The sequence below is a fragment of the Rhopalosiphum padi genome, chromosome 4, assembly GCF_020882245.1.
Source record: "Rhopalosiphum padi isolate XX-2018 chromosome 4, ASM2088224v1, whole genome shotgun sequence".
Taxonomy (NCBI): domain Eukaryota; kingdom Metazoa; phylum Arthropoda; class Insecta; order Hemiptera; family Aphididae; genus Rhopalosiphum; species Rhopalosiphum padi.
This window is the reverse complement of record NC_083600.1, coordinates 35,261,105-35,288,516: the sequence shown is the minus strand read 5'-3', so window position 1 is coordinate 35,288,516 and position 27,412 is coordinate 35,261,105. Positions and strand designations below refer to the sequence as shown.

Genomic DNA, 27,412 nt, shown 5'->3' with positions numbered 1-27,412 from the left:
GTCTCATCTTGCCCCCTGGTGTTTATTTCCCAAATTATTCTATTAATTATTTTTCTTAATATTATTATTCAAGTAATCGATTATTTACTCGTGTATAGTAGAGAATTAAACGTAGATATAATATAATATCGCGGAGTACCAACCTATATTACCTACATATCGCAATAAATGTAATTATTTATAATAATAATAATTATTGTTATTATTTTCATTGTTATTATATTGTTTGATATAAAGTACAAATACAATCAATTTTAATAGTAGTTATACTTATACAACACTACAAATTGTCATAAATATATAGAAATTTGAATTTATCTTCCTTATTATAAACTACAATCTAATACTCAGTGCTCTAATATTTATTTGTAATTTTATTTAAATTTTTTATTTATGATTTTATAATAGGTATACCAACGCAATTTGATTTTGCATTTTGTTGACTAAAAACTGTAATGTGTAATTAAATAATATAATATCTTAATTTAAAAAATTAGGTGAAGTTTAACGGCAGCAAAATTGAAACTGATCAACACATCAAATTATAATAATGTGTGAATAATATTTTTTTTATACAAATATCTTCTAGAAAAAACGAAATGTTAAAATATGTAATAATTTGATTAATTATATAAACGATTTATCTAAAGGCGACATCTAAATTATTCTGTTTCTATCTATACAAATACAGACGATAGAATATACGAAGGATATATTTAAATAAATATTAAATAGTGATATTATCTTCTAAGACAAAACATAAAGATAGATCATAGTGTCTGTTTGCAATATATCGTCAATTAAAATAATAACCAAACGTCACGACTTGTCGGTAAATACAAAATAGCATCTGTGCGTGCTCATCATGGCGTATTTCATTGAGAAATTATTACGTCAAGACTCAAGATTGTAACGCCATTATAGTTTATAACAATATATGTATACATAAAAGAATAATAATAATAAAAAAACAACAACTCATTTTTGTCGTGTACACAAAAAAATGCATTCACTGTAATTTAACGTAATAATTGTATATAAGTATGTGATTTGATGATCATTAATTACAATAAACGTATAGTATATCATAATAATATACATAATAATATTATACCTGTACACGCTCTCGTCGTAATAGAGAAGAATTCGCAGCGGCTGATTCACACTTCTTTTTCTCATTATGTGCGGTGATTCAATGTGCACTCCATGTATTACCTGCAATAACAATAAAAATGGATAAAAATATATGTATTAACACAACTAAGCATCATTTATCATGATTAAAAAGCAATTCATATAATTAACTATATTGTGATCTCATTCAATGAACACGATCACTTAAAATGATTTATGGTAAAAACACTTGGGTAATAACACAATCCTGATCAAAGACAGTTGATCGATAAGTCTATATTTTTAAGAAATATGTTATTGCATATCTATTACTATTAATAATACATATAGTATAAGCTGAACTAATTGGTGCCAAAATAAATTGCACAGATTATATACTTATTTATAATTAATAATAATTATCAATTTTAAAATTATCATTACGTTTGTTTAGTAAATAATAATATACGTAGTAGCCAGAAATTTCAAGTCCATACAAATAATATTTTTTAAATTATAACAAAATAATTAAAACCGTTAGTTTCCATAGAAATAACTAATTTCTTAGAAAGTTAAATATCAAACGTTTAAAAAAAATTTTTGCTGCGTATTTTTAATATTTTTAAATTTCTATAAGAATGAATTATATATGTTCATGTGGATGTGGAACCTTGTAATATATTTTCAAGAATTTTGGCCGAGCATAACAAACTTTGTAGTTATTCTCTCTGATTATTTTTAAAAGCATTGAGCATTTTTTTACTTTTCCTCAAAGTACCAACTAGATCCAATTTTCTAACAGAATCCAGCTACAAAGTAGAAAATCGAAGAATGTTTATTACTATTCTAAAAGGTATATCTCCACAGGCACACAAAAATATACTTTAATATTTTTTTATATTATATTACAGGTACATCATTTTAAAATCAATATATTCAGAATTTAAAGTTTATGAAAATAATTTTATTTAAAAATTGCTTGAGATTTATTTTAAATAAAAACAATATTATAGACGTATACTAATACACCACAGATTAATTTTTTTGACAACCTTATATGACATCTATGGTATTATAATATTAGTTATACATATGTATATTCCGTGCATTTTAAGAATACGTCGTACCCACATGTGCTGCCTTTGTCTTACTAACGTACACCGTAGCAAATTTAAGTTCAGAAAAATCCATTTTATGCTGTTTGCTTTAATATGCTTTAATAGTAAGGTAAATTTACTTACTATTCAACTTGATGGTAAGAATATTATCTAAGGCTTCATGTAGGGTTTTTTAGATATTTTAATTTTAAACTGAGTTATAAGTTTATAACTATATAAAATATTAAATCTTTAAAATGCTCATATAATTCACTTTATAATTAAAATATCAATAAAAAGTTACGCGATACCCTAAATAATATTCTTACCTTTTAAGTTTGATAGTAGGTCAATTGACAGCTAACTCCATAAAATAGATTCTGCCGAACGTAAATTTGTAAATATATTGTACATTAGTAAAATTACAAATACCGATTCGCCGCTATAGCGATGACCAATTATGTCAAAAATATAATCCCTATTCAAATCGCTTTGCTAACATCGTTTGTACTGTACAAATTGTACATCACTATTATGTATTTGTATCCGTGGCCAATATAGGTCTTATCTTCTGATCAGACACAATAATCAAAATGCTTAAAATTAAACTGTATACAGTAGCGGATCCAAAAATTCATCAAGGGGGGGGGGTAATTAAAATATATCCATCAGATACTATTCATATCTACTTAATAACATACTTATCAATATAAACATTAATTACTTATATTATTTACTTATTATAATATTCACCATTTAGAATTTATTCTTACAAACTGGTATTAATGACAACATTTTTATACTTTTATAAATTTATAAAATTTAAATATAATAAGCTCAAGGGGGTGGGGGTATTTTCCCTTTTACCCCTCCCTTGGATCCGCCACTGACTGTATAGCGGTGTATAACAATATGCAGATGGATATAAGACAAAGACAACACATGAGGGTACGACGTCCATGTTAAATAATCGATTTTATTATTTTTTTTAATACATTACGAAAATAAACGTATATATTATTTTCTCAAAACCGTTTTCATATATAATTGAAAATACACACGTACCTAATTCGGAGATAAATTTAAGGGACCTAAATTATACAACACAATAAACAAAAAAAAAGAAATCAATGTTGCATAATATTTCGATATTCGGTAGCTTAGCAAAGTAAAAAATATGTAATCTAATAGGTAAATTTCTTTTACCTGCCATATTTATTTATTTCCTATCGCTTAAGCGGAATTGCAGTCAAGGTAGATTGATCACAGGATAACAATAAAAAAAACTGGGGAAGTCACACTGCTGTATAGTGGGTATCGAGATTACTTCGTCATTGAGTAGGCTCTGAGTATAAATGTATAATGGTTATGTTCAATTGGAATTCAATGACAAATCATAACATGCCTAGAAATAATTATTCTGATGTGAAGACATCTTGTCAGCCTATACAATCCCTAAAGATATTTTAAAATTGAATTAATATCAATATTAGTATTTTATTTTTCTATTGGTAATACGGACAATACGGTAATTTGATAAATAAACATTACATAATAACTATTATGATTGTTATTAACTTATGTCTGTACCGCAACTGTAAACTGTTATGAATTTATAGGTAAGTGGATTTTAATGTATTTTAATATTTTAATTGTAAAAAGAAAATAATATTTTTTAGATAGCAATAAAATAATTAAAATTGTTAGATAAATCATTTTTTATGTTTAAATATCCAATAAAAAAAAAAAAAAAATTCAATAGTGAAAACCATTATTGCTCCGATCAAAATCAAATTGATACTAGTATTATACAGTTAAATCGAATTAAACGTATTCATATGAAAAAAAAAATTTCCGGAATTATAATGTTTTTAAATAGGTACTTGCAATTGCATAAATTAAATCGAGTAATTAAAAGCCTCGTGACTGCATTTTTTTATCCTCCATAATATCAGGAAGTTAATGTTACAACATTTTCTATAATAATACGAGCTATATAATTTAATAAATATTATTATGAGAGTAGGATTTTAACAAAACATTGTTATTTTTCTATACCCGTATAAGTATAGTTTTATTATTATATAGTATTTATATATATACTGCAACATTGTGCGACTTCATTATACCCAAGTATATAGAGTATTATGTATTCAAATTACATTTTTTTATCTGCTCTTGATAAATTAAATAATACAATATATATTCATGGAATAAACACAATTTTATATGTAGGAAACTATTATTGCTAAGTAAATCAATATAGGTTATTTTCAGTTTTGTATATGTTATTTTGAGTAATATACTCATTTTAACTACTTGTATTTATTTTTATACCTAGTGATAACTATATCGAAATATAAAAATAAAATTATACAATGTGATAAATATGTTTTCAATAATTTCATACATTATTATAAATTTATAAAATTATATATACATATATATCAAACTATGTTACATGAACGTGCTGGGTGGGAGTATAGTCTAATATAATATAATATGTGCACCCAGTTACCTAATATACTTCGTTGCGTGCGTACACCTACCACTACAGCATTGTACACTAGACTATAACCGGACCTATTGTGTTGTATTCAATATTCATACCCAATAAAAACGAATTATTAGATTTATAATAATGCTATATGATTTCTTGTACCCATGTTACAAGTACGTATAACAGGTAAATGTTCGTTCAACAATTTACGTATAGCTTCATTAGTTTCAATATTAGAATGAATTTAAACCTATTATCAAACTTTGAAGTAACATCATTAACAATATTTTTGCGGGCTTTTTTTTTATTTGAATTTTAAAGCGAGTTTTACGTTATGTGTATTATACTCTTCTCTATTGGTTCCGGCCTTTAAGACCATGCCGCTAAATACAAATCGTCACATCTATCCTCTGAAGCTTCCCTTCATCTGATTTCTAATCCTATCGTTTTTATATCATTCTTTACACAATTTTTCCACCTTAATTTAAGATTACCCTAAAGGTTTTTTTTTCTATATACTAGGGGCTCTTCTTCAATTAACCGCCTAACTAGAGATCCTTGCTTACACCAGGCATGACCCACCCACATGAATATATTTTTTGTGATCTCCTTAACTATATCAGGTCTCTGAAACTGCATTTAAAGTTCATAATTATGTAATTTTCTCTATCTATTTGTTTGAGTATCAAAGACAGGTCTATATATTTTGCTTAAAACTTTCCTCTCAAATACCACTAGTCTCAGTAATTCAGCTTTTCTCAGTTCTCACATCTCAGAACTTTATAAGAGAATAGGTCGTAATAATGTAATTACATCCTTATATGTAAAATATTACAGATAAAATACATCAATAATTAAAAACACTCAATTTTTAGCTGCAAGCACTTAACTAGGTATCACGTTTTAATAAATAATAAATACATAGGTTAATAACAATAATAATAAAATATCTATAGTTAATGGTCAATGCACGTTAGACTATAATGCAAATTAAAAAGATTTTTATTACACCTGACTACCGGAATAACTTAATCTAATGCGCATTAACGATTACATATAAATGTGCAAATGATAAGTATAGTATAAAACCGTTTTAATATACTAATTCTAGTAAATTTAATTTATTACAATTGTTACAGCATAATAATTAGTAGATAAAGTATTTAATTAAGCTAGTCGATAGCTGAATAAATATATAAATATTATGTTCATATTAGTAACGCTTTGAGGTAATCCGTGAAATTATATATTAATATAAATTGTCATGGTTTTACCTAGCTTATTGTTTATATTATTTTTTAGAAACCAAAAATTTAAAACTATTAAAAAAATATCTGCATTTTTTTTATAATTTCATAGCTATTAGTTAATATTATGGTCAATAATACAAATTCGACTATAATCGTATTTCGTGCGTTGCACTTGACCCTCCATAATAACCATCCGTGACAGTGACGAAAAATTATTCTAAGGCTTACTTTCATCTTAATATATATTGAATGCTATTATACTAACTATTAAAAACAATAGTATATCACAGTTAAAAATAACCAAATTTCGAAAGAACTTAAAATAAATAACCGGCTTATTGAAAATGAATTTTAAACAATTAAGAACATTTTAAATAAAATATCTTGTTGGTATTTTAATAATAAAAAAAAGTAGATTTAAAAATATAATATACATGAAAATAAACCATTAATAGATATAATACTTTAATTATATTTTTAATATAATATACTCAATTTACATAACAAGTACATTATTTTTAAAGTTTAAAAAACATGAAATCAATAAACCCTATACATAGATATGGATACTACATAAATGTATCTCTGCGTATATAATGTATATGCATTATACGAATTGCAATTACTATGTGAATTTGGGATCATATTGTACATGTGATTGAAACTAATTGGTGGAGACTGGAAATACACAGTAGTTGAAACTTTATTTAGTTACATTGTAGACTTCCTATACGTAACGCTCCACCGAACCATGTCAAATATACACATATTATTATATTAATTTATTACGCGTGTGTTTTTATAATGATAATTTATTTCTACCTATAAATTACTCTAAAATTAAATCAGCAATTGCAACATATCTGTCGTGATATTATTTATTAGTAATGGAGTAAAATGTGTGAATTATATAATTATATATTTGACATTACGTCAAGACCAAAAAAACGATACAATTTGGTATTCAATAAAATAAAAGACGTTGTCTATGGCGGGAAACTAATAGAACATCTAGAGGGGAAAAAATATATTTTATTTTTTAAAAACTGTGATTTAAGATTCTAGAAAAATGGAACCAAACAATTCATTGAAAAACAGTCAAAGACTCGCACACCGAACCACGCGTACGTCGAATATTGAGGGATTTTGACGTTGTTATTAAAAAATTTAACACTTCGAGATAATGAATGAACGTTAAAAGAATCACACTGTATAGTGATTTTAGTACTTAGTTTTCAAATAATTATTCACAAAAATTATAACTATATTATGAATGAAATTACATAGATAATAATATAAATAATACATATATTTTTAGTTGATATTTATTAATTTTTCATTTTAAAAAGACATTTTGGAAATAGATTTTACTAATAAAATCGTGATAAAAGTTGTATAGATTTATAATTATTAAAAATATGAAAATAATACGAAACTATTAGACGTGCTAACCATGTTTTTTTATCATTATTATTATTATTATTATTTCAATGAATTTACGTTCAATACTATTTAATTAATAAAATATACATAACATATTATATTTTAATAAATTCCAGTAAGAAAGAAACTAAGAAATAAAAGAAGAGATAAATAATTTTCTGTCAATGTGAATTAGACTCAAAATTAATTTACTCGGTCGTGTACCTTCTGGAACTATGCCATAGGATTACGCAATTTTTCGATTGTCCATTACGAACCGTTATACGGAGATTCATCACGTACAGATTGACCGAATGTTGTAAGATTTATTTATTAGACACGAATATTATTGACTATTGTTATTCTTATAATGTGTAGATAGTTATGGTTATCATAGTAGAAATTATTGCTCCGGTGAGAAAGTACTGAGAAACAATAGTCGTTTTTAAATATTAAACAGTTTAAAATTTATTTATCAATATTGAACCTTCGTTATTAAAAATGAAGTCTTTACCAAAAATATTAAATTAATTTAAATTAAACAAACATTGGTTACCATAGATAAGCCTAAATTGTTTCCAAAAAAGGTTTCATAAATATTAAATACACGAAAATTTATAGTTTATGTTAATGATAAAATGGCTTACCATTTTAATAAAATCTTTATTTAAGTGGGAACGCACGTATTTGAAAAATTTATAAAAAAGAAAATACGATTATTAATAATATAAGTATAAGAATATAACTAAGACTTCAATAGTTATAAAATACATTTTAAATAGGTTGTTATTTTTTATTTTAAATTATTTCAGCATAACATGTTACATTTTTACATTATAATTTATCTATAATATATTGTAGTTATTTGCTTCGTTTAAGTTTGTAAGTAATATTAATTTTAGTGAGTAGAGAAAATATATAAAGAGTCAGTAAATATAAAAATAATAAGATTTAGGCAATAGGATATGAGCGTAATTATTTTTCGTTGTAGGAATCTTCCGATAGAATTACCTACGTCCTGTGTTAGCTAGAGTAGTAAAGACGTTTGTTTTTGTTTTCAAATCCGTAGAATCGAGTTCCTTCTGATGTTTGGTAATGTATACTATTTATTTAAGTAGTACGTAAAACATTATAAATTATTAAATAATAACAAGAATTTTCTACTAAAAATCAGATAAATATATAATAAAATATAAACTTACGCATCAGTATATAATAAATGTATCATTCAAATTATTTATGAAGTATGTATATGAAATCCCTCGTCTGTATATGATTATACTGAATAGTTTGTATACTAAACCAAAACAAGGATAAGTACCTATATATTATTAAAGTAAATATTTATGTTTTCTGAATACACACCCTACACAATATATTCACATGCCCCGTGTAAACAAACTCTTTATTTAATATAATACAATATAAAATAAAAATATTTTATAACTTACAGTTTACACTCAATCATGGTTTAAATAAACTAAAGTAAAAGTTAATAAAATTGATGCTTAAATAAAGCGCTTCCTTTTTTTTTTATAGGTATTATAATGTTAATGCAATAAAGAAGAGTAAGATGGAAACACATTTATTATTATTATTATTCAGAAGTTGCTTGCTTATAACTAAATTTTGTACATATTATTCGTTTTCATACCAACCCCCCGCAATGAGTCATATAATACGTTTGTTACTTGAATATTATACAATAGATTCGTCTACAACATATAAATTATTATTTCATAGACTAAGAAACACATACTACATAACCATTGGGAACACTGATTTTTTTACACATAAATAATTGAATTTCATGCTCAACTGGCAGAACAAAATTTCCGGTAAAAATAGTATAAAAAAAACTATCTATAAAAATATATAGGTTTTATCCGTGGACTACTATGTTTTATTAAGATTAAAAATCACATTCGTCGTACAAACTTATATAATTAGATAAAGTAAGTATAATAATAGATACCTATGGTACACAATTCCAAATTATTGTTATTTCAAACTTGAAACTAAAAATTTAAATGAAACCTAAGTTCAAATTGTAAAGTGATTAATACGCGCTTTTGAGCTATTATATGGCATATCTGCAAATAAGTCACGAATAACATAGTTATTTTATAAAATTGAGATACTAGTAAAAACATAAACTATAGTCGTGTGTTTCTATGACTTAAGTGTGAAAACGTCTTTAGTCATACTGTTTTCATTTATAAAACCTAACTTTTCTAACCTAACCTTGAGCCCCAATATTAAATATTAATACACGAGTTTAAGCAGAAGTTTATAAAGTTATCTTTTTAGTTTAAGGGATAGATTTATGAGTATTTTTACTATTTTTTAAGTATGCATATGATTTGATAAAGTCATTTAGTTTTTTTAAGTGGACGTGTTTTTCACACGATGGACGTTTATCGTTTATTACATTTATTTGGCTAAATCAAATTTTGGAATTAATTCATTCTTTATCTTACTGGTGATAGTTGGCCATCAAGGAAAGCAAAAAAATAGATACAATTTAGTTAAAAAATAAACAAATACAGTGAAACTTCCATAAAACGAATTTGAATAAGCAACAAAAAAAATTCGTAATATGGAAGAATTCGTTAAATAGAATTACGTATTCATTAACAATGAAGTTCATAGTTCTTAAAAATATTTCGTTAAACAGAAAATTTCGTAAAATGGAAGTACGTTATATGGAAGTTTTACTGTAATAGTAATATAAGTCGTATTTTAAGTTTCCCTTATATAAAGAATTGTGATTCTTAAATTATTACTTCCTGGTCAATTATGCATGTTTTTATAAATTGTAACAAAAATAACATAACTTTATATTATAGAGTTTGTTAAATCAATTGTATCATAAATTTCATTATTTTTTATCGGTATTTTTTTCTTTTTTGTTATAGAAAAAACTATAAAAAAATCCTTAACATAACATCCATACAGACTAACTCGATGAAACTTTAGGAACATAACTTCTTCTATATACCAAATGATAAGAGATAAAATTAACTGAAACAAAAAATATTGCTCAGATACAAAACTAACATACAAAATTTATAAATTATAATTTTAAATATAATCCTTGATAATTAAATAATCTTTTTTTTATGTGGCTGTTCCTAGATATTACAGAGCGTGTAAAGATACAATCGACAATTAGAATTGTTTACTGTTTAAAGTTAGTAAGTAATAGTAGCGAAAATTAGAGATATCGATAGTGTCAATTGATGTTACTATATATACATAAAATTTGAATAGAAATGTTGAAAAACAGAAAACATGATGTAACAATAATGCTTATTATTGTAGTATACACCATAGAAAACGTTAAATTTAATGAAGTAATCAAGAATGAGAACAATGTATATCCGGAAATAACAAATTTGGTATTCTATGGAAAAAACAATATGTATTACGTTATGTCTAGGTAACTATTCCGAAAGACTTATTTTTTCTGTAAGAACAATGGTTTACGAACCATGGTTGTAATTTTAGAAAGAAAGCACAATAAATAATTATTAACGATACATCAAAAAGATGAATAATCAGTAGTATTTATTATTTAAAATATTTTCACTCTGAGGTATTATGAATATCGCTATAATAATCAATATAAATCACAGTTAGGCGGTTAGGCCATTCAAAAAATCATGGTTTTTGCTATAGATAATAATAAGAAAGTAGTCTAAATTATATTCAAAAGGTGGTATCTACTTCAATAATAATTTTAACTAACAAGATTATTAATATAACCTGCAGATTCAATATAATAAACTAAATAAATACGACCACTCATCAATATGCTACATAAACAATAAACAGTGAATACGAATTATAAAAATAAAATTACTTGTATAGTTTTGTATATTATATCATTTAAATAATATGTACTTATATTAAAAGAGAAACAAAATCTAAAGTTAGATCAGCGTTAGAAACTAAATTTAATAATCATATTATACGAATAGGTAGACATTTTAGAATCAATACAAATAATTTAAAAAATAGCAACTTTAAAATAAACGATAACATTGCAAAACATTATCGGAACAAATAAAAATATAAAAATATGTTAATAATATAAAAATGAAACATTTTAAATTTTATTATAAAAGATTATGATTGACAGTTATAAAAAAAATAAACATAAGATTTATCAATCATGGTGCATATTAACTACGGATATTTCCAAGCATACAATATTTGCGCATGACAATTTTATAATCGTTATTATTATTCCACATATCTTAACTTATTATAAATACGCGACCTGTTTTGTCTTGGCAGTATTAATTCAATGTAAAAAAAAATATAAATAACAACCATATAAATTGAATAACAATAACCGATTTTAAGCATAGTAAAAACGCAACAAATAATAATATTGTAGACATACCTATATTACAGGTGTAGACTGTAGAGGTAGGACATGTGCTATAATAATGCATTGAAGACCTAGATTTACTAAAATTTCATTGTAAAAAATAAAATAATAATAATACCTAATTATGAAGTTTGAATTCAAATATTAAAATCTGTTAGGAATCAAAACAATTACAGATAATACCTATGTATTATATCTATGAATTATTTAAATAGTTTTATTTAACCGCAGTACTAATACCACCTACATTTTTTTATTTAGAGCAGGAGAAAGGAAACGATAGATATTAATATTCAGTTTTTACTTTTCTTTTGTAGGTATTTTTATTTTTGAAAAACACTTTCAAAGACAATCCTAGACTATAAAAGTGCACAAAGTCTAAAAGTTTAGACATCTAACAGTTGAAAGGAAATTGTAAAACGTTATTCAGACAAGTCAAAATTAAAATATCTATTGATTTTTTAAAATAAAATATTTGAATAATTATGTGTTCAAACTAAAATAACAGTTATGGTTATAAATAAAGAAATTTAAGTTCTATAATGATATTAGTATAGTTTATATATATATAATAAACTTTAAAAATCGCCATGTAAAAATAATAACTACAATATTAATATAATATTATCACATGAGGTATAACATAAAATATAACAACACGATATATTTTCCAAATAGTAAAAAATATAAATGAATCAATTTCATTATACCCACTATATTTAAATAAGATTTTAAAAAGCTTCAAGCATATTTTTAAAACAAATTTTGGATAATAATAATTGTATTAATTTAAAATCATATATAAATTAAACACAAATTTATTAAAAAGTTTGAACAAATTTTTATAAATAAATTAGATTTTAATTTAATTTAAAATATATCAACATAAAAAATATCAACTAATTAAAGTTATTAATTACCTATACTGTAATTTAGAATCAATTATAACGGAGCCTTGTTTAAAGCTAATTTGTTGTACTGTCCTATTATTATTACCACCTATCCATACACCCCACATATAGTCATATCATATTGAACACTTGTTTTTGTAAATGTGAATCTAAATGTTGCATAACGGTTCTCTGAGTCTGGTACAAAAAGAAGCAGACAAAACTGGTTTCCTGCTATTTTTTTCATCGTTAAACACTTCTAACAGTATTATAAGTAATAACATTCTTAACAAAAAAAAAAACAGGTTTTTGTTTGTTATTTACATTTATTTAGTAGGCAACCTAGGCAATAAAAAGTTCAATACTTTGATCTGTATATGAGGTGCTAATCAAACTTCAGTTTGTTAAAAAATAAGATATATTGACATTAAATCCACAGTTGGTTACAACTTAAAACAAAATTGGATTCGAATACAACTTTGTAATGTATTACATCATTAATAATTGTTCTAATATCTACGTAGTTTGCGATAATATTCCAGTTTAAAACAATAAAACGACAAAAATTATATAATATTATCATATCCAAAACAATTCATACCCAATTTCTATAATTATATATTATAATATATTAACATAAAACAAAAAAAGCGTTTTTACAGACAGGACATAATAATGTATAGTAGGCACATGTACAAGTAGTACATAATATTATGTATTATTGTAATATAATTATTTTAAATATCGGCTATTGCAATATTATAAAAAAAATTAAATACTTACTAACGTATTACGTATACTAAATAGATACATTTCACATATCTACAAATTATACAAAATTGCTTAAGAAATTCAATGACGCAATGAAAGTATGAAATACAGACTAAAATTTAAATTTTATTATTGAGGTTAATGTCACATTACTATTTTATTCGTAACAGCATTTAAAACTCGATGGACATAAGCTGATAAATATTTTGTGAAATTTAGCCAAGTGAAAACAAATACGTTTTAAGAATAATCATCACGATAGAATTGTAACACCATTTAAACGGTTGCCAAAAATAAATGTTGAGTTGAAATCGAATTGTGTGCTCTTCGTCATACACATGATTTTCTAGCATGTTCTTTTTAATGTAAAATAGCAATATTATCTAGTGATGCGACTTTCACCGGTAAATTGTATTATTTATCCATTCCTCTGCCTAAAATTATTATAATGTCGGAAAAATATATAATGTAGGTATATATTAAATCACATTGACATTTCATTATTACTTTTATTCGTTCAACCAAATGAAAACTATTTCAAATTAAATTTTAAAGAAAATTATAAATTACGAAGACTAAAAATATACATAAATAATAATAAAGTATTTATGATTTAATAACGTACCAATTAACAATAAAAAAAAATAAGAGTGTTTTCTTATTTTTTGTACCTATAATAAGTATGGAATAAGTGTAGAATTTAAAATGGGTTAATAATATTATGATTCACAATGATAAATCAAATAAATAAATGGATCCATTTTATCCCTTGTGAATCATAGAAATCAAATCGCAAAAACATCTGTACCATTAAAATAATTATTAACTTATACAGATTTAGGGTAATGAATTATGATTTTAATAACATGATTTATTATTTCCAACAATATAGGTAATGAATTATGATGTTAATAACATGATTTATTGTTTCCAACAATATGAATTAAAAATATCAAAATACTGCATGGTCTGTAAAATTCTATAACATTCATTATATATTACTATTTATTTTAAATACTTTACACGTTATAGGTATTAGGTACTATAAGGTTTAAAATTTTTTTAGTAAGTATCTATTTACACGATTTAATTGAACAATAAAATATTTAATTATAAATTTTAAATTGTATTAATTATTATATAATGTTATTATAGTTTATAATTACAAGTAAATATATATACAAATGTATATGAATATTATTTATTTATGTATATAATATATATGTTAGTCAAGTACCAAAAGCGGCAACAGGTATACTATTTATTTTGAAAACTAATAACGGTTCAACAGTAACAAAGTTGATTTTTATGTATTTATACATAGTATAAACTAATAATTAAAAATATAAGTATAGTACCTTAGTAATAACTAATAAGTGATGCATATAATATATAAATAATACGTAGTTACAATTAAATACTCATCTAGGTTAGGCTTTAAAAATCAAAGTTGCAAGAACTTTAAAAATCCATTATGTATTGAATCACTATATTGCGCATATTATGTACGATCAATTGTTGATTATTTGTTGAAATATAGTAGGTTCAATACAAACAATAGAATCAATTTAAAATCGGTTTTTGAGAACATTATCTTTTAGATGCAATGTTATATGACAATCTCACTACTCCTACAAGTCATTATTAACTTTCTTAAACCTCAAACCATTAAAAACAAGACTAATAAGGTTAGATCTGCTTCATTTTTAAATCAGTTAATGAAACATTTATTGTCCTAATCTACTTGCTAATTTAAATTTCTCGATTCCTGGTCATTGGTCATAGTACTACACAATCCAAAATATTGATTCTTTACTTAGTGTAACTAAAAATGATTTTAATGCATATTTAAATTGTTTACTTGCTGAAATTATTTCCAACTATAATCGTATGTAATAATTATATACTAATAAAAAAATTATACTTAAATTGGGCAACCACCCATCTAAAAAATAAATAAATTGTATGATAAAAATATAAATAAATTAAAAATTAAATTAAAACAAAATAAAGTTATAATATAATTTTAAGTTATATTAAATTGTTTATTATACTATGTAATAATAAATAGATTGTAAATACTGTGAAATTATTTAATTTTAGGATTATAATATTGTCTATTTTTGTTTTGGATTTACGTTGATACGTTTTTTAATTTTAAATTAAATCATAATAATTAATATAAATATTTACTACCAATTATACAAAAGTACTACTCTATATTTCTATACATCTTATTTTTAAATTCATATCATATTAATTATTTGAAATTATTTTACTTCTACTAATATAATACATATGTTATTATATTATTTAAAAATAAATAATAAATTATTCAATTTTCCATGTTGAATACTACAATAGAAGAAATATATGTTTCTGATTAGAAAAATTACAAAATAACAATTAATTTTTATTAATTCTTTAACTAGAATCTAAACAAATTAATTTAAGTTAATAAACCAACCAAGTAAATTAAATTAATTAGGTAATTTACATAATTATTTTGAAATTTAAATCATTATATAATCTAACGAAACTAAAAGAAGCATTATCATTAAAATTAATTTTGATATTATATAAAGTACTTACTAAACCATTACAAATAAATATGCATCTATTTGGGCAAATGTAAACTGGGCCCGCGGTTACCTTTTTTGTTGTAAAATTGGCCCGGAAATTTTAGGTAATAAAATAGGTCGATTGTAAACTCGGCCCGGAAATTTAAAATAATAAAAAAGGTCGGTTGTATACTCGGCCCGATAACTTTGACAAATAAAATATAATAAGCAACGCATAATTTAATTTGCAAATAATAAAGTAAAAAAATAAAGTACTATATCTTATCATATACAATTTGTTATTAACGAATGTTAAAATCTATTTAAACATTGAGACAAATAATTTAATTTTCATATAGGACTTTTGAACATAGGAGAAGATGGTATTTTTCCGCCTGATGTGTGTGGGCCTGTGCATTAGTTGATACGTATTTAACAACTAATACATGTGAGTCATTTCATGCGCATTTTAATTCAAGTTTCAATTCAACTCACACCAATATAATATATTCCGTCATTATAAAATTAAAAGAAGTACAACATAAACGTACATTAAAATGAGCAGCCTAAATATACCATTTCAATTTCAAAATACAAAAACTAAAAAAAAAAAATAATTCTTAGAAAGAACACTTAAAAATATAAAAATAAGAAAATATGGGTGAGTGAATACGTCGAACACATGGCTTTTTACTTTAAAAAATAGATTTATATTATAAACTTACATTATTACACTACAATTTTACTTATATTTTTACACTTACAATTGTACATAAATACATTTTACTTATATTTTTTGTATTGAATAGTCAAATTAAATCCAACAATGAAACATTTTATCTATATTTTTACAAAATTTTAATATTTGTATATAGGTAACGAATTTTAAATACTATGAATAATAATATGATAATGAAAATAATTTTTGTAGGATAATGAGAATCACCTCCTCGTGGTGTCCTCTAGAGTCTAGGACCTAGGTAATACTAAATAGTTCTCAAAAATATTATAAGAAAATTAAATGTTTATTTTATTCGGGCCGAGTTAATAATCGCCCAACTATTATAATAATACTGAACTTTTGTATTTTTATTTTTATAAAAATGCAGGTGTACCTATGCATACATCTCAAAAAATTGTAAGAAAAGAATAATGTTTGGTAGTATGATCTTAATGGTCAAATACATAAAGGAATAAAGAAGAATGAATAGTTGAAAATAATGTTTAATTATTAGGTTACTTTCGAAGATTACTAATACATTATGTATAATGTATATAGTTCGTATTTTATAAATTTTATCAAATTTACATCATGAGTTATTTAAAAAAATTAATATTTAATTATTTAAAAGCATATAAGTTATAATTTTATAAGCATTTAAAATTTAATCTAAGTGGATCTAAATTCACATGGGTACTCCGCAAAATAATGGTCTATTACTTCGCTAAACTATACTTTATGCTTATAAATTCGATTTAATAACTAATTTTCAAAAAGATATTTTGCTTAAGAATATGAAACTAAATATGTACGTTATCATTAAAAATACATATATATAATGCTAACGGTAAAAAAATGATAAAAATATCATATTTTTTCTACAAAATTGAGTTTATTAATGATTTTAAAGTAAAATAAAATGTAAAAAAACTTAAATAATTGTCAAAATAATGAATGTTTACTTATAAAATTCACTGTTTATTATAATATATTATATTCCTAGACAAATTAAACGCTTTTTAAGTAAATTAAATTTTAACTCATTAACTGCTTAAAAATATATGCATTATATATTTATGATGAAAACTTAAGAAATAAATAAAACCAAAATCAATAATAAGTTAAATTAATATAAATAATTACGATGTATAAAAAAAAAATTATACATTGCACAGTTGATACTAATTCCTAACATAATCTCTGAGTAATATACACCTAATGCATGTAATTATACCTATGTATAATACAATTAGAATTAAAAAATATAATTATTTAATATAAATGCATGAATATTTAATGTCAAAAATGTCTTCTTACATAATATGTACATATATTTATAGAAATAATTTTATGTCTTACATCTTCCTGAGTAAGAAGGCCTAAAGAGTTCCGGGGTCTCGTCAGTATATATAGTATACAATGTATTCCGATCCGTTATTTTACTATAAGCCAGCTTTTACTTTCATATTCTACACCACGTTGCACCAATAAGTTATTTAATAGAGTAGGTATACTTGTTGTGACGGTTTCAGTTTTACTTTACGTATTTAATACAGGTATATGGACATTATACTACACAGAAGGTTCGTAGTGTTCCTTTTTATACACCTCGAGGCTATCACGATTTACCGCGGAAATACTACGTGTGTGTACGCCCATTCGGTCTCCAATATGCAATTTTATTACTATGTGGTTTTTAAGAAAAACGTATAACTTATACTTTTAAATAAAATATTTAAACTAAATGAATGTAATTTTATTAGCTATAGACACAAAGTTGTAAATTAATTTTGTTAATTAAAAAGAGTTTAATAACGTCAGCAAAGATATTTGCGTCCTGTAGTTTACCTAAACCAATTTTATGAGCTATGAAAAACATGCGACGACATAAAATAAAAATTTGGTGACTTTATAAATGTATTTTGCAGTACTGTAAAAATTAGTATTGGATTCAAAATGAGGAAACAATAATTAAGCACATATAATTAGTCATACATCACTCATATAACTTTAATCATTGTTATTATATTTCCATACAAAATATTATTCGAAATATTTTAATCTATAAATTAAATTTCTAATGGTAGGTACCGCTTTTATAAACTACTCGACCAAAATTCAAATTGTATGTAAGAGAGTATTCCAAAAAATATATGGGTTTTAAGTAAGGGGTTAAAAATTTATTCTATTAAAAAAATTTAAAAAAAATTAAAAACCGATAACCATAAAAAAATATATTTGTTTTTTATAAAAATGTTGTTTTTAACGACTTAAAATGATGCAAAAAATATTAATATTTTTAGAAATAATGAGTGTCTTATTTTAAATGAATTATCCAGTATAAAGACCAATAAATTAATAAATTTTATAATGAAATTATTTGATGCACTCAATTCAAGTTCAATATTTTAATTGTTTAATAAAATATTTTTTGGTTATTAACAACAATAGATTGTTAGATCGAATAGCTAATACCAACGTACACTAAAAAATAATGCCATTAGTAAGATAACAGGTTTACTGAGCTGATGACCCAATCTCCTAATGACCTTTAAGAACTTTATTTATAACTTATAAGTTATAAGATAGGTTTTTTAAAATCACAAACATAAAATTTTGAATAATTGACCTTTTTTTACACTAAATATCCGAATCATTATTCGAATAAATATATCCATCATTTTGATCGTTACCAAAAATAGTAACTAATTAGAAAAAAAAATCATCATTATTATATTATTTATTATTATTTTTTCTTACTATATCTACCTACCATGACAAAAAAAAATTATAAAAATAAAATTTGCAAAAAATCATCATTTTTAACCAGCATAATATTATGTGGACAAATGAATCAAATGTGGACATCATATATGTGATCATATATGTAGACAAATGGAAAAATCAACTACACAATGACACATAGATCAACATTATTATAACCAATACAAAAACTTCATTGATAACCTAAATAATACTAAAGGAGATCTACATTACAAAATTAGCGATAAAATATCTAAGCCAATAAACTAAATCCACTTTTAAACCACAAACAATTTTCCTAAAAGACCAACCAAATAACTAACAAAGAAGATAGTAGATAGTAGATACTTTTATGTTTACTCAAGTTTCTTTCTACCTATTTATATAAATTCAGAACTCTGTAAAAACAATAAATTATTTAAAAATATATATTTATTTAAACAATTTGTTACAAATAATACATACGACTATACGAGTTATGTAGGTATATTATATAAAGTATAATATGTACAATAATATAAAAATAGCAAAATGCAGATACGTAAATATTTGCAACAAAAATATATACATAAATTGAACATAAATAATTTTATATCGCAACATAATATAATTTAATGAATTATTAAATGTACATCTGCACCCTTCAACTTCAAATATTTACCTTACGAATATAAAATAAATGTATTTACTATGATGAAATAAGTGGTAAAAAAAATGGCCTGATAAAATTTTTAAACCCTAATTAAAAAAACTCAAGTGGTATCACTCCTATAGTAACTATAACAGAAAAAGTATTACTTCCACAACAATCGCTGAATTAACAAATTAAGATGATTCAATTACTTGAAACATATACTTACATAATATTTATTAATTATAAAATGTAGATCATACTTTTAGACATTAGTAATTTACGTTTTATTGTTTGTAAACAATTCAAATTGTTTACACTTTAAGTAAATATTAGTAAAAGCCGTACCTTCACTGTACCTTATTTTATTCATAATAATAAATTTTAATCTTTTAAATTATTCCTTATGAATAGACTCATCTTATGTTTCTTTATATTTTTCAAAAACGAGTCTGACGACTATCATACGGTTTTTAATCATATCCGATACTCGATACAACAGTATTGAACGGGGATTTGACCTGAATTTTTTTATTTAGTAATACTAAATAATTACATCATTAGTAAGTACCTAGTTAACCTTGTGCGAAATTTCTTGAGAACGCCATGGGTGACCACAAAAAATGACAATAACACAAAATTGCATTCTACTCAAGAAAAAATGTCTTGCATTTGAATTAAAATACTTTTAAATACAAGTAAATATATTTAATACGTCGATACAAGGAAAGTTAATTACATAGTCAAAATTAAAGTTTATCCAGACTTTTTAAACACTTCCTAGTTTATATTAAGTAGTCGTAGATAAAGATAAGTAGGTATTTAACTTGAAGGAAAACAATTCGTTTAAAATATGTTTGTATAATATAACTATTACTATATAAACTATGCAACTATGCATATTTTGGCAACCAATATAAAATGAGGTTTTTCTCAATTAGGGCTTTTAATTATTTTACCAATAATTAAAAATTTTACGAAAATTAAACACTAAAATCTATTATAATTTTTATGATTTCATTAACTAATAAATAGATAAATAATAAATATTTTTATAACATTTTACGTAATAACAAACAAATATATTAGATTATTAAATATAAGTTATAATTTATATCTGAATATCAAATTTATAGAAAAGTATAAAAAAGCTTGTTACGAGTATAACCACAAAATAAATTACGTAGCGAATATAATTTTAAACTAATTTAAATTTTTACTTAATAGTATACAAGTTGATTAAAAAAAAAAAAATTTTTTTTTTTTCTTGTTGGTAGATACTATAAAGAAAAAATAGACCTATAACTTTAAATATTAAAATATATAATATATAAACAAACTTATAATACATTAAATTGAAAATACAAGTTATAATATTACGCAATAGCTACATAGGTACATTTTTGTATTTAATTTAATTATATAATATTTAACCCAAAAAAGTGTGCAGACTTGAATTTCAGGGTGTGTTTACAATATTTTTGTGCCTTTTTCATAATATTTTCCCTTAAATTTAATATCCATTTTTAAGATAGTTTCAATTTTTATTTATGATTTGTAGTCCTTTTGTACAACATTTAGCTGTTATATCATAATAAATTTTTCCACATACATTTAAAATATTTTAGTATTTACCAAATATTTTAGAAAAAAATAAATTTTATTTTAGTAACATCAGTACTGGTCCCTTGCTCTGGGATTTCAATTTTAATGCACCAATCACACCCGGCAACCACGGAAACCCCTATGATTTGACCCCAATTTTAACTAGATGCTTAAATTAATTATATAGATACACAATAATTGAATAATACCTAAATTATAGTACCCTAACCTAAATGTAGATATAATAACGAATTTAAATTTTAAAACGCAGTAATTTTATTATTAAAAACAAATTTATAGTGCTTTTAAGAAAAAAATGTAGGCTTAAATAATAGGAAAACATTTATCGATTAAATAATAAACTACCACTCCAAGTTTTCAGAAGCAAGTACAACGAACACATATTTAAAAATGTGATATAAACTAAATAAGGAATAAGTAGTATGAATTTGTGTTTTTTTTTAATCAGATAGAATTATCTCTCTGCCAAAAAATAAATATTAATCCCTTATTAATAAATGAATAGCCATAACATTAATAAACTATAACTTCCAGTCAAAACTATCAGGATTCAAAATAATGATTATATTATTATATTATTCTTACTAGGTATTTAACGTTGATTTATCGGAAATCGCTTACCTAACACGATAATATGATTTTGGTGACTAGTAAGAACATTATAAAAACTTATACACAGCGGTACTGTTGTCTAAAGCTATTCTAAACTAGCTATTTCACAGTTTTGCAATCGATATGCCTTCAGGAAATATACAATATTTAAACCAATCACCGTAAAAATTACCCATATATAACTTACAGATATAAGAAAACAAACCACTAAATAATTATACACTTATGCACAATAATAGTTATTAGCTCTTACCTCGTCTGGTTTGGGGTACAAATGATTGCAGTGTCTCTGTACAAACATACCAGAGGCCAGTTCGACGGCCAACACCAATACTGCCGCGTAAACGGTTTTCCATTTTACTTTGACTGGCATTTCAGCCACTGGTATTAAAAATATAAATCTAAACAGCACTTGACGAGATCATTTGAAGTGGTACAATTAACTTTGTCGTCAAACGAATTTATAATATTATCTTCGTTAATAACACGTCGTCGGAGAAGGAAGAGTCGATTTCGTGAACAACAGACCGTACGCGAATGACAACTGATAAGACACTGAACACAATATACACAACACAGTGAACGATATGACGAGACCAGCCGAGAGTTGTACGGATGGAATAAATTCTTACCTGCCGGCTGCTGAACACGCACGGTGGCAAGTGGTAGGGCATGAAGTGCGTGACGGAATCATATCCCCACTCTTTTATAAAATTTGATCCTGGCATCGGTGACTCATCACGGCTTATCAGTGCGCAGTGTTGTTATTGTTATTTTTGTTGTTGTTGTTGTGATAAAGTAGTAGATTAGTATCAGAGAATACTATTGTAATGTATAATATAGTAGGCAGTTGATAACGCAATCATATGTATTCTGCTGTTCTGCTGTCTATTCTATTTTATTCTTTGACTACTGTCTATAATTGCATACTGCCTAATATCTGATACTGTGCACTTTAGTACATTATAGTTATAGTACTTATCTACCATCTGCAATATTTTAAGGAGTCACAATTTGGCTGACCCTCTGCATGCATTTGTTTTAAAAGTACGATACATCACTTCTGGGAGGAGCTATGGATTTTGATAGCCCTGACGTCGAAAAGGATTTCCCAGGCTTGTATACGTCTACAGAAATTGGACACAAAGACTCTGACGGTAATGGAAACTATTAAAATATCTTGAATATGGGGATGATTTAAGCTAGGTATCTACCTAACATTATTATAACATGAATATATACAGGCAAACGAAAAGAGAAAAAAGACCGTGGTTATGCAGCACTAGAAGGTGAAAGTTCTCCAGAAGAAGAGCCTGATGCAAAGTAAGTATAGTCATTGATTAAATATACTGTACATTTATTCAATGGTTTGGTTATATACTTATGATTGATAAAGTAATAGAATTAAAATATAATTATTATTGTGTTTTTAACCAACTAACAAACCATTTTCCTAAACCATTCTACAAATCACAATGAATATAATTTAAAAATTGTATATAAAAATCTTTTCTAGTTGTTGTAATCTATAGTTGTAAGTTTATAATTAATATAATTATGTTATAAACCATACATAAAAATGAATCAAAACAGATATTATCCAGATGTTAATTTTAGTTTAATTTGCATACATACACATTAACTCATTAAATGAATAATAGTATAATAATTAAAAAAGTACCTATATAAATTATTAAAAATAATATTTTACAGAAGTCCTTCAAAAATAAAAAAAATAAAGCCATTTAAATTTCCTACAAAAAAAGAAAAGCATGAGAAGCTCAAAGATAAAGATTCTAAAGACATGCCTAAAGAAAAAAAAAAAGATGGAGAAAAGGATAAAAAGAAAGATAAACCCAAAAATAAAATAAAAGAAAAAAAGAAACAGAAAGGTTCTGATGGAAAAGATGCTATAGACATAGGTTCTTTGTATGGTAATTTAAATGATAATTAATTTCAAAAATAAATAAATATTAAAAACATCTATCAACTTTTTAATATATAGAAGATCAACCTGTTTTTGGAGTACCATTAGAAATATCATTTGAACGAAATCCATGCCATGATGATATACACTTACCATTAGTTCTGAGAAATTGTATTGACTATGTGCAAATGCACGGTAAGTATCTAAAATTATGTTTTCTACTTACTAAATATACAACATTCTTCTAAAAAAAATTATATAGTTACCTACATACTTCATTTTCTACCTAAGCTTTAAATTGTCAATATACAAAAACAAAAAAAATTTTAATTAATATAATAGTTCTAGACCTAAACTAACACTGTATATTTTCTAACTAAAATGTTTAAATAATACTAACACTATCAGCATGTTATAAATAAAAAAATTGAAGTGTTTATTATTTTTTTAAATTTTAGGCTTATGTACTGATGGCGTGTATAAAGTGCCTGGTGTGAAATCTAAAGTACAAAGCCTTAAAATTCAATATAATAGAAGGCAATCTGTCAATTTGTCTGATTATGATTTAGCTGTTGTTACGAGTCTATTGAAACAATATTTAAGGTATTGTATTTTTAATTATATATATTATATAATAATTTAATTTAAAAAAAATTCATAGGGAACTTCCTGATCCTATATTGACACCGGATCTTTTATCAAAATTTGAGGATGCTGCTGAAAAACAAAATAATGAATTGGCTAAGTTGTTAATTTCAGAACTTCCACTATGCAATAAGCATACACTCACATGGTTAATAGTTCATTTTACCAGTATTATAGAAAATGTAAGTTAATGACATAATATTCAATAACTTGATTTTGATTTATTTATTTGTTACTAGGAAAAATATACCAAAATGAATACTACAAACTTTGGTTGTGTCCTTTGTCCTGTTCTTCAAATGTCTCAAACACTATTTTCATTTCTTGTAACCAAAAAAAATGACTTGTTTTCTTCTGCTGTTTTACACAAATATATACCACCTTTAAGATGTGCTAGCCCTTATTTACCATCAGGTAAAGAAGAAATGACCATTGAATTAAAAAAACAAGAATCACTTCTTGGTTATATTCACCGTGAAATGAATGCTGGTTTTGTATGTAAAACAAAAGAAGAAGAATTGTGGGATGTACAAAGAATAATTACACAATTGAAAAGAAAACTTAAGGTATTGGAAAAGGATAACCACAAAGTATCAAAAGAAAAACCCAAATTAGAAGACCAGATGAACGGAAAGTTTGAAGAAGTTGGAACTCAAACAGTACTAGACAGACAAAACTCTAACAACAGTGTATCTGTCAAAGCTGAAGTAGTATCAATAACAAGTGATACTGTTAATATTTCAAATTGTGAGAGCTCTTTAGTTGATGAAGAGATACAAACAACTACTTCAGGTAGTAAAGAAAATTTACTATCAAGCTTATATTTTTATTTTTACTTTTTAGATAAATACAATTTTTGTTTTAATCATAAGAATTAACTTTTAGATAGTGATAATGAAGAATTAGTGTTACAGTATGAATCTGAAGAATTAATGTCACTCATTGCAAACTTAAAAGATTATATAGTTCAAGAAAAATGTGAAATTGATAAATTGCATACAAAGTTGGCATCAGTTGGAAAAATTGTCAATGCTAGGTATTTATATTTGGCATGTATCTGGTTTTCAGTTTAATGCTGAATACCTAAATATGTTTAATATTTTATTATACATTTTTATATATTTATTAAATAATTTGTATACAGAGAATATTTTATGTATCCAATTGACGAAACAACAGTTACTAACAGTGCATTGTTAAGTGAATATAAAATGCTGCAAGTAAGGATAAATTTTGTGTGTTTATAAATAGTTTACTAATTTGCCTAATTATAAGTTCCAGAAAATGAACTTATTAAAAAGTATAGAAGAAGAACGAGAGGCCATACTTGATTTGAAAATTCAAATAAAATTAGCAAAACGTAAACATATTTCAGCTTTGTAAAATGCATTATTGAAATGTCAAAAATTATTTATATTTTAACATGTTAGTTAAAACTTAATACCCTCCTATATCATATGATGAAATTTTTTTACATTATGACTAGAACTTTTGATTGCATTATTGCATATTTAAATTGTTTATAAACTGATTGAAATTGTTTTTATTATAAATATTATTTATGTTAATTATTATTTTTTAAATGTACAACTTTTTCCCCGATAAGTACACACAAAATTAATAGGTATTTTTATAATTTCATAGACGTATTATTTATTTAGTTGTTTTGAATTATTTGTAAGTATGAATTATGGTTGAGTAAATTTATTTTACATTTTTTAGAATTGTTATTATATATTATATTTAATAAACAATAATTGCAAAGTTGTTACTAATAACCAGTTAAAAATAAAAAAAATAAACTAAACTAAGTTAACTTCTGTAGCTTAACTTTTTTAATTTAATGTTAAATTATAAAAAATATGTATATAAACATATTCTACAAGACTACAACTAATCATAGCTTTCATTATATGAATAAAATAAAGTATGTAATTTATTTTATTCTGATAAGATGGTTATTTCAAATAATAATTATATAAAGTTACCGAAGAAGCAAATAAAATTTTATTCGATAATTCAATAGGAAAACCAAAAAAAAAACACTGAATAAATTCTATAATTGATTATTCTATCAAATTATTAAAATATTTAATATATTGCGCGCATAAAAATACATGTGTGTACCATGCATATTATATAAAATACATAATTGGGTAATGGTTAAGCATTTTATAAGATTTGATTTATAAAATAATAAATCTATACAAACTAGCTAGAATCTGTATTTTAGATACTCTAAATTAACTCCAAAAACAAATAAGTCCAGAAATAATTAACTAGGTACCTATCAATATTAGGTTTATAGGTACAGATTTTAACTATATAATTTATAGTACTAGTACCCATGAAGAAAAATATTAAAAGTTATAGGTTTCCTTCTGTAAAAACGCATTACAGTTTCTAATGTTTCTATTCAATAAGTCACTACAGAGTACAGACCATCTATTAAATCCATAATATTATTATTTATTGTACTTACCT

At 24.1% G+C, this 27,412-nt stretch overlaps 2 protein-coding genes across 2 annotated transcripts in view; one reads left to right on the top strand and one right to left on the bottom strand.

Annotated features, from left to right (window-relative positions):
* The window catches only part of LOC132929360 (leishmanolysin-like peptidase), a 64,949-nt gene extending 41,958 nt beyond the window's left edge, over positions 1-22,991 (bottom strand). Inside the window, exons 1-2 of the mRNA XM_060994676.1 lie at positions 22,610-22,991; positions 1,115-1,215 (exon numbers count right to left, since the gene is read on the bottom strand). Of these exons, the coding sequence (XP_060850659.1) occupies positions 1,115-1,215; positions 22,610-22,729 (221 nt within the window). The 5' untranslated portion in view covers positions 22,730-22,991. The remainder of the gene's footprint in view (positions 1-1,114; positions 1,216-22,609) is intronic.
* Positions 22,992-23,174: 183 nt separating this feature from the next.
* On the top strand, positions 23,175-26,652 carry LOC132929363 (ralA-binding protein 1). The gene is made up of 10 exons (XM_060994680.1): positions 23,175-23,513; positions 23,601-23,679; positions 24,070-24,290; positions 24,362-24,478; positions 24,742-24,886; positions 24,945-25,110; positions 25,168-25,720; positions 25,814-25,964; positions 26,073-26,148; positions 26,204-26,652. Exons 1-10 carry the CDS (start codon positions 23,432-23,434, stop codon positions 26,309-26,311), a joined length of 1,698 nt encoding a protein of 565 aa, XP_060850663.1. The 5' UTR covers positions 23,175-23,431; the 3' UTR covers positions 26,312-26,652.
* Positions 26,653-27,412: the final 760 nt, after the last annotated feature.